Source organism: Lutra lutra, chromosome 2, assembly GCF_902655055.1.
Source record: "Lutra lutra chromosome 2, mLutLut1.2, whole genome shotgun sequence".
Lineage (NCBI taxonomy): Eukaryota > Metazoa > Chordata > Mammalia > Carnivora > Mustelidae > Lutra > Lutra lutra.
The window spans coordinates 121,637,880-121,652,223 of NC_062279.1; the positions used below are offsets into that span (position 1 = coordinate 121,637,880).

Genomic DNA, 14,344 nt, shown 5'->3' on the forward strand with positions numbered 1-14,344 from the left:
TTCTACCACAGATTACACCCTTGGGGTTTCATTAAATTTATGGACTATTTGAGGGGAGAAGTGACATCTTCATTATAGTGAATCTTCCCATTTATAAGCATTCATACCTCCCCTTTTAAGTCTTTTGAAAGTGACTTTTGATAAAGTTTTATAATTTTCTCCATAAAAGTGTCCTAGGAAACTTTAGTTATTATCACAAATGGTATCTTTTAAAGAAATAATTACATGTTCTATCAGTTTGTTGAGTTATAGAAACTCAATTGATTTTTATATATTTTCTATCAAGCTGTCTTGCTATTTCCAGTGGTTTACTTGTATTTTATTTTGACATTTAGAACACATTATTTAGAACTAATCTTAGATTTACGGAAGAGTTGCAAAGATTTTTAGAGTTCTCCTATACCCTTCCCTTCATCCAGCTTTCCCTAAGGTTAACTTCTTACATAACTGCGGCACTTTCGTCAAAAAAAAAAAAAAAAAAAAAAATCATACTGAAACATTACTGTTAACTAAACTACAAACTTTATTTGGATTCTACCATTTTTTCCACTAATGTCCTTTTTCTGTTCCAGGATCCAGTCTAGAATATCACATTGCATTTAGTCTTTGATTTTTAATGTAGAAAATTTTATCACCTTCAAAGAATAAAAGTTTTGTCCCTTAGTTTCCGTGTGCGTGTGCGCATGCTGTAGGTATCAGGTATACCTTCCTGTACACTTGGGCTGACCACTGTTACCCAGGCTCTACTTACTCTACATACTCTACTCCCCCTAGAAATGTTGGTGCTTCCCAAGACTGTATCCTTTGTCCTTAATCCACACCTACTACACATTGTTCTGGAGGCTCTCATCCATTTTATATCTCCCTGTGTGGATTGGGTGTAGCCTCTGTGCCCCGCTGTCCCTTGTTTGCTAAAATTACCAAATCTTGATTTCTAGTATAGATTTCTTTTTTGATCTCCAGGTTCATATGACTGTCTTCGGGATATCTCTATCTGGATTTTCCACAGACTTTCAATATGTCTTCAGGGAGCCCATCTCATTGTCTTCTCTTGTCCCTCCTCTTGCATTTCCCATCTTCATAATCTCCCAGTTATCCAAGATAGAGAAACCTGGCACTCATTCTGAACTCATCCCTCCCTTTCTTCTTTCCTCTTTTTTCCTTTCCTTCCTTCTCTGCCTTCTCTCACCTCCATTCCCTTCACTCCCTTTATGTCTGCTCCTATTAATTCTATTTCCTTCATTTCTCACATATTTATCAGTTTCTCTCCATTCTATTTCATTAAAAGCTCTCATCATTTCACACTATCAAACTTCTTAACACATTATCCAGAGATTCTGGCCTCTCCATCCCATCTTGTCCCATGATGCCCTTTTCCACTGCACATACAACACCCTCACTCTCTATGCCAGCTCTACCTAATCACCTGACGTCCTTTGGATATGCCGTGTTCTTCTCTTCTTTGGAAGTTGTATATGGATTTTTTTTTTTTTTTTTTTGGTTCCTGCTCTCTTTTCCTGACTACTCCTGCTAATTTCCTTGGTCTCCAGTCAGTTGTCACTGTTTCCAGGAAACCTTTAACTTCCTAGCCTGGGTTAAAGCTACTTCTGAGAACTCTCAAGGTAGTTTGTCTGTATTTCTCTCCTGGCACCTAAAGTATGGAGCTTGTTTGGTTATGTCTGTTTACCATTGCTCTACTCTTGACAATACTGTATGTTCGTCAAGGTCAAAGAACAATGTATTTTGCTTTGTACTTCCTATTGCTTAGCACAGTACCTGGCACATAGCTGTTACTAATAAATGTTTATTGAATGAATGAATAAACATATTCACCATTCTTGGAAACACAGACTTGCTGTTTCCAAGAATGATATCTTTCAACAGAGACAGAACTCTCTAAATGTCAGCTTCCTTATTTATAAATGAGAAGGGTACACTAGAAGATCTCTGAAGTCCTTTACAGCTCTAACAAATTGGTATTTATGATTTTAAGATTTATCATCCTTGAGGATATTCAAAAGAAAACAATACAAATTCTGGGGGAAATTCCAAAGGAATTCCAAAATATTTTGAGCAGTGGCAATAACCCTGGAATAATAATTTGGTTTTTTGGTTATATTGCATAGATAAATTGTCAAGTGCTAATAATCCGAGCACATGGACATTTGAGTGGTTTATTTAGGATAATCAGAGTTTCTTTTCCTTTGCTAACATAGCCAAATCATTTTAGGAAGACTGTAAATTTTCCTTGGCTGAAGATTTTCAAGTGAAAGCAAGATGGCTATTTCTCTTGGATATTGTAGATGAGATTTAAAGTGTAGCTGTATAATGATGGGACTAATTGACCACTAAGGTCTCACCTGGTGATAAGATCCTTCAATTTTGTGGTTTACAGCTTTTGAGTTTTTTGTATTATTTTGTCTTTTGGTATAACAGGAAAAAAAAAAAGAGTTGGCTAGCACACTGTTTTTCCAAGTTCATCTTACTGGATTTAATATCAACATTAGAAAGCCACCAAAAGTTTATGTTTATCAAAATTGTTGACTTATGTGTATCCAAAAACTTAATATTGTGAGTGGTCTCCAGCTTGCTGAAATGATCTGGGTTAAATCAGTGTCCAAGGCCCAGTTTAAAAAGGTCTTTTAATGTAGTGGATTTTTAAAAATAGCATATATTTATCATTCATATAGAAAACCACATAAAACAGGACCCTGGGATCATGCCCTGAGCTGAAGGCAGATACTTAATGACTGAGCCACCCAGGTGCTCCCCTTTTATATCTTGTAATTGAGAAATGTCCTCTCCCTCTTGGAACTCATGAACTCATGAATGTGATTATTTCCATAGTCGTGTTTAATATGGTACACACTTTTATTTTATTCTAGATTATTTTAAAATGCTGACAATGCTAACATTGTTATGTTCCTATAAAAGAAATGAAGAAAAATTTCAAAATATCAAAAGTTATATGAAAATAAAATATTTTTGTTTCATTATTCCATAACTGTTAACTCTTTGGGATAGTTCTCTACTAAACTGTATAAAGTCAAGTGTATAATTTTTACATAGTAAGTATTCCCTCTGCTATTACGTTGGGCTTTTTAAAATTTCTAATTAAAATTAGAGATCTTAATTAGAAATCTTCTTGTAGGGATGCCTGCGTGGCTCAGTTTGTTAAGCTGCTGCCTTCTGCTCAGGTCATGATCCCAGGGTCCTGGGATTGAGTCCTGCATTGGGCTCCCTACTCAGCAGGGAGCCTGTTTCTCCCTCTGCCTGCCTTTCTCCCTGCTTGTGCTCTTTCTGTCTCTCTCTCTCTCTCTGACAAATAAATAAAATCTTTAAAAAAAATCTTTTTGTAGTTGTTACTCTTAATAATGGAGAACAATCTGGTTACCAGAGGGGAGGTGAGTGGGGGGATGGGTGAAGTAGGTGATGGGGATTAAGGAGCACACTTGTGATGAGCACAGGGCGATGTATGGAACTGCTGAATTATTATACCGTACACCTGAAGCTAATATAACGCTATCTTAACTCGAATTAAATATATAACAAAGTAGTAATATGGCAAAAAAAAGATCTTTTTCTAGTTCTCATCATAGAAGCTTTGATTCTCACAATTTTTGCTTTTTTAATATAAATACCTAAAGCTGTAGCTTTCCCTTTAAGCATGTTGAGTTTATATTATCAGGCAATTGGGAAATATTTTCTAATTTCCCTTGTATTTATCTGTGGTTGTGTTTTTTTTTTTTTTTTAAGGTATTGCTTAATCTCTATTAGGGGATTTTCTAGATAACTTACTAATTTCTAATATACTGCTTTGTTTGATTTTTAATCCTTTTAAATGTATTGAGACTTATTTTATGGCCAGTATATAATTTATTCTTGGGAGTATTCCTTAAAAAGAATGTATATTTTGTTTGGGTGTAGTGATCTTTGTCAGTTTGGTGGGCATATTCACATGTAAAAGAGTGAAGTTGGATTTTCATCCCTCATACAAAAGTTAACTCAAAATGGATCAAAATCTAAATGGATAAGGTAAAACTAAACCTCTAGTGGAAAAGCTTAGTTTTAAATCTTCATTTATGATCTTGGATTATGCAGTGGTTTCTTATATTAGGACAATAAAAGCACAAATAATAACAAAATTGATAAATTGAATTTCATGAAAATTAAAAGTGTTTCTACTTCAAAGGACAACATCAAGAGAGTGGAAATTCAACCCAGAGGATGGGAGAAAATATTTGCAAATTAGATATCCGATTAAGGATTTGTGTCTAGAGTAATTGTGTCTTAACAACTCAGTGATAAAAAGACAACCTAATTTAAAAATAAGCCAAGGATCTGAATAGCTATTTCTCTGAAGAAGATATACAAACAACCAAAGAGTACATGAAAAGATGCCTATTATCATTACCCATCAGAAAAATGCATTTCAAAACTATGAGGTATCACTTCACACTCAAGTAGGCTGACTATAATAAAAACAGAAACAGAGACATAAAAACAGGGAAAAAAAAACCTACCAAAGACAAAAACCCAAAACACAAACTATAACAAATGTGGTCTGGATGTGGAGAAACTGGAACCCTCAATTTCTAGTGGGAATGTAAAATGGTTGCTTTGAAAAGTCCAACAATTCCTAAATGATTAACCATAGTCACCATATGACTTAGTAATTTGAATTTTCAGTGTATATCCAGAAGAAATGTAAATATGTCTACCCAAAATCTTGCTTCTGTAGCATGTTCACAGCAGTATAATTCATAGTAGCCCCAAACTGAAGACAAAACATGTTCATCAACCAATGGAGGTAAATCAAGTGTGGTTCATCTATTCAATGGAATGTTATTTGGCAAAAAAAAGGAAGTAATGGCTACCACATGGATGAACCTTGAAAACCTTATGCTAAGTGAAAGCAGTCAGTCATAAAAGACCATATATTGCATGACTCCATTTATATGAAATATACAGAATAGGAAAACCTATAGAGACAGGAAGTAGATTAGTGGTAACCTAGGACTGGGGCTGGTGGTATCTGGGAACATGGGAGGTGAGTACTAAAGGGCATGGGTATGGGATGATGAAAATATTCTAAAATTGATTGTAGTAATGGTTGCACAACTCTCTCTATACTAAAACCATTGAATTGTATGTACATTTTAAATGAATTATATATGCATTATTATAGACTGTTAAAAATAAAGGAACCAGGAGCACCAATAGTTCAGGGTAAGAGCCTTTGATATTACTTAGTGTTATAGTGACTTTAGAAAAAACTTGTCAGCTAGAGTTAACTGATTTGAACAATTCAACTTCATTAGGCAAATAAACCTAGAAGAGCTTACAATGCTGGCAGTTAAATTTTTTTGCACAGTTTTCAAATGACTGTGATGTTAAGAGAATAAAGTCTCAGGTGAATGAAAGCTACATGATGTAAAAAGAAAAAGGTCAAGTTGGTAGATAATTTTTTAAAAGATTTTATTTATTTATTTGACAGAGAGAGATCACATGTAGGCAGAGAGAGAGGGGGGAAGCAGGCTCCCCGCTGAGCAGAGAGTCCGATGCAGGGCTCAATCCCAGTACCCTGAGACAATGACCCGAGCCAAAGGCAGAGGCTTAACCCACTGAGCCACCCACGTGCCCCAGTTGGTAGATAATGTTATTCATACATTCCATATTCTTATTGATTTATTTAGCCAATTTTTGCTTAAGATATTTTAGGATTCTATTATTAGGTGCTACACATCTAAGATTATTATGTCTTCTTGGTGTATCTGACCTCTTATCATCTGCAATCACTTCTTCATTTCCATATTACTTGCCTTGAAGTCCACATTATCAGATATTAATATAGACATAACAGTATTCTTATACTTAGGGTGTGCATTCCCCCCCCACACATTTTTACTTTCACCCTGCCTTTGTATTTAAAGTGCTTTTCTTATAAACAACACAGTTGACAGTTTTTTCCCTTAAATGTAAAGGTTTGTTTACATTTAGTGTAATTATTGATAATGTTGGGTTTAATCCGCCATCCTGGAATTTGTTTTCTAATTTCCCCATCTGTTCTTTGTCCAGTATTTTTTTTCCTTCCTTCTTGTGGGTTAATTGAATAGTTTTTTTTTTTTTTTTTTTGTATTCTGTTTTGCCTTATAGCCCAGCTGCCAACTGTTTGGGTAGGTCAGGAGTTAGTCTTGCTCTTGAACTCAACCCCCGGCTTGTCTTGGAAGATCTCTCTCTCTCTTTTTTTAAAGATTTTATTTATTTATTTGACAGACAGATCACAAGTAGGCAGAGAGGCAGGCAGAGAGAAAGAGAGAGAGGAGGAAGCAGGCTCCTTGCTGAGCAGAGAGCCTGATGCGGGGCTCCATCCCAGGACCCTGAGATTATGACCTGAGCTGAAGGCAGAGGCTGTAACCCACCGAGCCACCCAGGTGCCCACAAGATCTCTCTTGATCCTGCTTTGCATTTGGTGAAGGCTCAGTGCTTGTCAGAGGGATCTTATTCAGAGATTCTCCTGTTCCGAGGCTTCAAGGAACTGCTGCTTTGCACTCAGTGAAGGCCTGGGGGTACTTCAGGAAGATTTCCCAGCCCTTCTGTTTTATCCCAGCCTTTGATGTGTGGTGGTTGTGTACTAGGTGCAAACTCTGTGAAAGAGAACTCACAGGTGGGTATGGAGTTCTTTGATTAGAGCTCCTCAGAACTCTAATTCCTCACATCCACAGCTGTTAAAAGTTAATAAAGTTTTAGCTGGTTTCTCCATACTTCCCTTTTGGCAGGTTTATTCTTTCTTCTGTCAGAGATGAAAGCAGTTAGGCATCTCTTTTTTGGGAAGAGATCATTTGTATGTGAAAAATAGTTCATTTAGGTTACTTTGCATCTCAGCTTTAATGGGTTTTTAAAGAAAATTTATGAGCTTGTTTTAGGCTGTGGTTATTTTTAAAGTGTATTTTTTTAATAATTATATAGCAATGGAAACATTTTTTTGAGCATCTACAGTTAATTTTTATTTTTTAGAGGCTTATTGAGTGCTAATTGCCTAGTGTGGAATACCCAAGGAATCTGTGAAAGGTCAATGAGTAAATGAATAACGGCATTTGCTTTAGGTATTGAGTCGCTGGTATTGGCCCCACATTAATATACATAATCTCTCTTATGGCCAGTAATACATACTTAATGATGGTGACCTACAGATAGGCTACACTTTATTGATAAAGCACCAAAAGAAGGTATAGTGATTATGCAATCTTGCCTCATGAGCATTTATGTAGCCTTCTGAGTTAAAAAGAGATTCAAATATATTCATAATTAATATGGCTTATCTGGATCACTTTAGAGCTGTATACAAGGTTTGGTCATACTCATTAAGATAATTTTGATTTTATTTGTTACAAATAAAGCTTATTTTTTACACTCTGAGATGTTAAGAAAAAGACTTTATGCTCTTCTTTGTTTAGTTTTCATGTTTTGATTGTATTTCTTTTACTTTATGTTATCTTTTAAGATTCTGTAGAAGAATTTTGCCTGGTAAGTGCAGGCTTATTTAATCCTATGCTCTCTGAAATCTAGGAGTGACTGGTACACAGAGGAGAATCAGCATTGAATGTTCAATAGATTTTTTCTTTAAATGTAAATTCTCAAACATTCATAAAGTAAGTAGTGCAAATAGAAAAATAAACTCCCATGCTTCTAATAACTGTTGACATAGGTTAATCAGGATCTTTTTTATCCTGACCACTTTATAAAAACAGTTGAGTGTCTGCTAGAATATTTCATTTATTTTTGATTGCTAAAATATTTTAAAGTTAATCCCAGATGTTATGTCTTGTTTTACCTGTAGATTGCTCTGCCTGATACAGAAAATTTTTAAAACATAATTACAGTGACATAATAGCATCTAACAAAGTTAGATGTGTTTAATATGGCACACAGTTATATTTTATTCTAGATTATTTTAAAATGCTGACAATGCTAACATTGTTATGTTCCTATAAAAGGAATGAAGAAAAATTCTTCAATGAAGAAAAATTTCAAAATATCAAAAGTTATATGAAAATAAAATATTTTTGTTTCATTATTCCATAACTGTTAACTCTTTGGGATAGTTCTCTACTAAATGGTATAGTGATAATTTTTCAAACCTCACTTTTTCATGTCATGTTCGATTCCATTCCACCCATACCTGGAAATACCTGGGAAAATTAACTTACTTTGTTTCTAATCTTATTTGATTAATATTTTAATTTCTAAACATTTGAATATTGACTGCTTTTCTATTGCTTTCAAGAATGTCCTAGCTAGATATGTTCATAGGCCATATAATGGCCTATGAAAAATTTCATTCTGAGACCAGATAAATTTTATAAACAATGTATACCTGACCCCCTTATGGTGATTTATAAGGTATATAATGCAGGTAATAAGCAGCAAAGGTCTGAGTTTGGCAATAAAGAGTTAATTTGGCTTAACCAAGAATTTCCTAAATTTATTTAGCCCCAGAACCCCTTTTAAAATGTAACCTCTCTTAACTAAAATACATTTTGGAGAATATTATTTAGGCAGGACAGTGCTACCTCTGAATAGCAAAACAGAAGCTGTTAAGTTCATTTTTATTTGAATTAGATAACTATCCTAATGGAATAATAATAATCATGTAATATCTGTTTTTTCCCCTATAATATGCTTAATATTGATAACACAGTATAATAGGTCATCCTCTTCAGGATCTTACATTCTGAAAATCTTTAAAAATACTGTAAAAGCAAATCAAGTATGAGCATTTTGTTTTTTCATGAGATAGATATTTGCAAAAAAAATATAGGTATATATCACAACCCATCTGTAAGGAAAGATAAATGCATTGGTATTGTATTAAAGGGGAAGGTAGAAACAATATGTGTAGAAATGCAAGGAAATAGAAACCAAAAGAGAATAGTGATCAATTAGATTATATTTTATTTGTGAAGAATTAGTTTAAAATATCTTAAAAAGGGCACTGGGGTGACTTAGTTGGTCAAGTGTGGGGTCTTGATTTTGGCTCAGGTCATGAGCTCAGGGTCTTGAGATCGAGTCTGGGTCAGGCTCTGCACTCAGTGTCGAGTCTGCTAAGATTCTCTTCCTCTTCCTCTGCCCCTTCCCCCACCCCACCATCCTGCAAGCATGTGCACTCACTCTCTCTCTCTCTCAAAAAAACAAAAAAAACACAACTTTTAAGAAGTTTAAACTTAGGCAGTAGTGTGGAAGTTCTCACAAGTGGTTTACATTTTCATGTACTTTTATTTTTTAAAAAGATTTATTTATTAGAGGGAGAGAAAGCATGAGCAGGGGGACGGGCAGAGTGAGGGAGAGAATCCACAAGTAGACTCCCCGCTGAGTGCAGAGCCTGAAGCCAGGTCAGTCCTAGGACCCTGACAGTTTGACCTGAAGTGAAACCAAGAGTCAGTGGTTTAACCGACTGAGCCACCCAGGTGCCCCTACATTTTTTATGTACTTTAAAATATGTTCACTTTTTAAAAACATGTAAGCAGTTAACAGGGCCAAGTGGAAGCTAACTGCACATCAAAGGAAAACATTCTCCATTCTGCCACTCTTCTCACTGACACTAGAGTGAGAAGGGACTCCAGAGGTACTCAAGTTCTAGAGGTTCTGCATCTCACCATGATATGATCTAATTGACACCCATCCCCGGCCCCCAACTTTGCCAACCCTCCCGAGTGGATTAGCTGGCTGCCCCTGTCTTCATATCATGAAAATGTGCAGACAGGTGTTTTTTCTGTGATGCCACAAAGGTGATTTTTTCCATTACAGTCAAACTGCAACTTCAAGCAGAAGAGAGAGGGGTTGTGTCCATCAAAGGAGTGTGTGCAAATCGCTATCTTGCCATGAAGGAAGATGGAAGATTACTGGCTTCTGTAAGTAATACTCTTTTTGTAGTTTTTTTTCCTTTGTGAGTTTTGTTGCTGTTAATTTGCTAGTATTGGTATTTATTAAGGATTTTGTAAGTATTATCTAATTTAATCTTCATATTCACCTGATAAAATAGTACCACTCTCTTTATTTCATGGATACAAAAACTGAAGTTCTGAGTGAGTAAGTAACCAGGGAAACACAGCTCACATGTGGTAGAACCTGGATGGCACTTGAGGCAGTCTTGACTCTAGAGCCTGAGCTCCAAGTCATTGCATTTCACTGACTTACATGCAAAGCTATTGAACTAGAATTATAAAAAAGAATTCTTATATTGTGCAGTTGTTTGAAGATCAGTGGGATGGATATATATACAATTTTGAGTATCAGTTTTTAAATTTCTTCTTTCAGATTTCACATGCAAAATGTTTGCCGTATAGAATACCAGCTGAGGAAGTGGATTCTTAACCTAGATACAGATAGTGGCACTGCCACATATTAGCTGTGTGTTCTTAAGCAAATTATTCTGAGGTAGTTCCCTTACCTATAAAACAGAGATAATAATGATCCTATCAATATGAGTTTTTGTGAGGACTAAATTAGATAATTTATATCAAATGCCAAAATCCAGTTCATGCTAAGTCCTCAAAAGTTTTACTTCCTCTTCTCCTTTATATATAAGCTCATTCAGGACAAGGACTACACTTTTTTACTTTTTATCACAGCTAGTCAGGAGTACTAGCTCCTGGCTAGTATTCTTTTCACTATGGCAGCCTCCCTGTCAACCCTACCATTGTCATTAGAACAGGATTACATGCCTGTTGGGCAGACACGATATGTGGGAAATACTGCAGAGAAATAAAGCAGACTCTCTGGGGGAGTAGATGGGACACTTACCTAAAAGTGTGTGTGTGTGTGTGTGTGTGTGTGTGTATACACAAACCACAGCCATGATACCAATACCAGTGGCCAGTTACCATTGGCTATAACTTTCTCCCATTAGAGATCCAATATTAGAGCAGTTGTGGTATTTTAAGCTATACACATAGTTTTTTTTTTTTTAAGATTTTATTTATTTATTTGACACAGAGAGAGAGATCGCAAGTAGGCAGGTAGGCAGGGGAAGGGGAGCAGGCTCCCTGCTGAGCAGAGAGGCCCATGTGGGGCTCGATCCCAGAACCCTGAGACCATGACCTGAGCTGAAGGCAGAGGCTTAACCCTCAGAGTCACCCAGGTGCCCCTACACATAGTTTTTGAAATTTTTTCTGAGTGACAACCTTTGGATTTCTGAAGGTACCAAAACAGACTTACAGAGAAAAAGGATATTTCAATCATCTGATTGATCGTTTGACAAGGATATATTTCTGTTGATATTATCAATTTGTGTGACTTTTGCAGGATAAATAACAACTCTGGGTGTAATGGTGTGCACTCCCTCTTTGGTGGTAGAATAAACTTTAGAATCCTCTTCAAGAATAGCTGATACTTACTGAGCAAACAGTGTGCCAAATGCTACGCTATAGGCATCTGGGTAATAAAGTTGAGTACAAAATTGTCTGTGCCCTTAATGAATCACAATCCTGGGGGGGCAGAAGTGCAAGTAAGTATTTGTAACAATTGTAAGGGTTTTGATGTGTTCCTTCTATACCTCGTATAAATGCACAGTAATATTGGATAGGAAATAAGAAGTATTGTTTTTTTAATTTTTTATTTTTTTTAAAGATTTTATTTATTTATTTGACAGAGAGAGATCACAAGTAGGCAGAGAGGCAGGCAGAGAGAGAGAGAGAGGGAGAAGCAGGCTCCCTGCCGAGCAGAGAGCCCGATGTGGGGCTCGATCCCAGGACCCTGAGATCATGACCTGAGCTGAAGGCAGAGGCTTAACCCACTGAACCACCCAGGTGCCCCAGTAAGAAGTATTATGACATAGGAAGTAATACAGGAAAGGAAGTGATTAACCTTGTCTTAGAAGATGACCCATCAATAGGATTTTAGGTAATGTAGAGGAAGGAATTCATCAGGCAGTCAGGGAGCAGAGGAGTGGAGATGAGGGTATAAAGAACTTTTAGAACATAGTACATGCAAAGACATGGGTGCAGAAGGCTTAGGAGGTGTTTCTGTAGAATTAAAAATAATTCACTACTGCAGGAGTCTAAAGTGCAAAGGAAATGCAAAGTGGAAGGGAAGAGAGAAGGCTGGAGAGGTAGATAGACTGCCTGCTGAAATGCATTCTACACCGTGTGTTACAAGCAGTGGAAAGCCATGAAGAGTTTTAAGAAGAGACACAGTCTGTTTTGAATTTGAGAAACATCACTCTGGCAGCAGCATAGAGGACGGGTCTGAGGGGGCTGACAGTGCTGGAGACAAACCAGTTATTTAGAACGCCATCGTAATAGTCCAAACAAGTCATAATGAAAGCCTGGCAGTGACAGAGCAGAGGATCGAGTGAAGTATTAGCACTTGAGATTGATTGGATTTAGGAGTGAAGTAGAGAGAAAAATCCCAGGTTTCTGGTTTGGATAAGAAGGCAGATGAGAAAGGGGAAGGAGGAAAAGAGCAAGTTCTGGGAAAAAGTAACACAGGTTCAAATTTAGACTTACCTCTTTTGAGTTGCTTAAGAGAAATTCAGGTGGGGATGTTCATTACGTAGTTGTAATTGTGGGTCTGGAACTTGGAAGAAGGTCTGTGTCCATATACAGATTTGGGTGTCATCAGCACATAGATAATAGTCAAATTCAGGAAATGGCTGTGGTTCCTGGGCAAAAAATACAGTCCCAAAAGATTGACTACTTGGGACTTTTACTTGTACTGTTCTTGTCTTTTTTCCTACCAGTCTGTTGTCAACTTAAAGTGTGATGTAATATGTTGGGAATCTACCAAAGGAGCATTTTAAATATTTCCAGGACAGTGAATCAGTAATTTTGGATGACCTTGAGTTTGTTGAGAGGAGAGTTTATTCCTACTCTTCTCACGTCAGGATGTGACAGAACACATGTAGTGTGAATCATGATGGCTCCTGCAAAGGCTTGGTGTTGGTTTGGCTATTGTCAAACAGTGAAGGTGGTGGAGAAAAGAGATGCATAACTTTGCTTTTGTTATGACTAACTGTAGACAGTACTAGTCAAGTGCTTTTAAAGTTCTCACTTTTTTTCTTTCTTAATCTGGCTCAGTGAATGATTTGAAATTCTTATCCTGTAGTTTTCCATTTACTGAGATTAGAAGATCCAGTAACCTGGTAATCACGGTGGCCTATAAGATACTCATGGGAGGGATTCTTTATCTCCAGAACATAGGCTGGAATTTACGTTCATCTGTAATGTTGAAAAGCTTCATACTTGTCAAAAGTGATGAAAACAGAAGGTACTCTACTTTAAAGCGCATCTCTGAAACTACTGGGGTCCGTAAAAGAGGAGATGAATTTAGAACAATAGATATGAAAACTGAACTGTCTTCTCATTCTTACAGAATTCTTTCCAAGTTAGAATGAAGGGAATTGTGACCTCTTCTCTTGGTATATAGTCATTAAGCTTTCCAAACTGTTTTTCCAAACTTTTGGAAAGTTTTTTTCCAAAATGTTGAATCTATGCCATCAGAAGTGGAAAGTGCTCTAAAATAAAGTGTTTTATAGTTTCTTCCTTAACTCAGCAGGACTTTTTACAAGATTAAGGTATTTTATTTAGTCTTAAAGACGTTTCTATTTCTTTGGATATATGCTAATTCATAAATAATACAGCAGATTCCCTTCAAGTTGATACAGTAAGAGTTACTTTAGCAGTGCTTCGAAATTTATCACAAACTATGTAGGAGGAAAACATGAATAGAAAATTCGGGATTTATCAGTTTCCTTTGAGCAATGGCACCAGCCAAGATTCAGTTGTTGTCCTTCCCATCATAGGCTCTACTCTTGCCAAGTTCACAAATTAATCTCCAGTCTTACCTAATTCAGTGTATGTGGCTTGCTTCCTTGACTTTTCAGCAGCAGTCCTATCTCTTTCAAATTAGTCTGTCAATTTTCAGGGGAGAAGTGCCCCTACCATCAAATCAAGGAGGTGATGTTGGTGGGTCAGTGACATATTTCTCTCTGAGTCAGATTCATAGGCAGGGAGCTGTCAACAACAGCAACTTTTAGGCAAAGAATTAAACGTTTTGATCCTTGGTTATTAGTATTATCTGTGCCAGATATTTAATGGGATGAGACGAATCACTGATGGTAAAAGATACCATCGACAGGGATGTCAGCAGAGACCTCACTCAGGTGACAATGAGAAGAGACAGCTAGCATATAAAAAACCGAACAACAAAAAAAAACCTAATAGCAACTTTTGGTATAAGTCCAGTATTGTGACCACTAGCCATCATGGGGATGCAGATGCTCCTTACAACCTGGAGAAGCTGGGGTTTATGAACTTGCACTTGCCATCGGCATAATTCTTTCTAT

At 36.5% G+C, this 14,344-nt stretch overlaps 1 protein-coding gene across 1 annotated transcript in view; it reads left to right on the forward strand.

Moving 5' to 3' along the window:
• The window catches only part of FGF2 (fibroblast growth factor 2), a 62,820-nt gene that overhangs the window by 42,342 nt on the left and 6,134 nt on the right, over nt 1-14,344 (forward strand). The window contains exon 2 of the mRNA XM_047718380.1: nt 9,808-9,911. Within this exon, the coding sequence (XP_047574336.1) occupies nt 9,808-9,911 (104 nt within the window). The remainder of the gene's footprint in view (nt 1-9,807; nt 9,912-14,344) is intronic.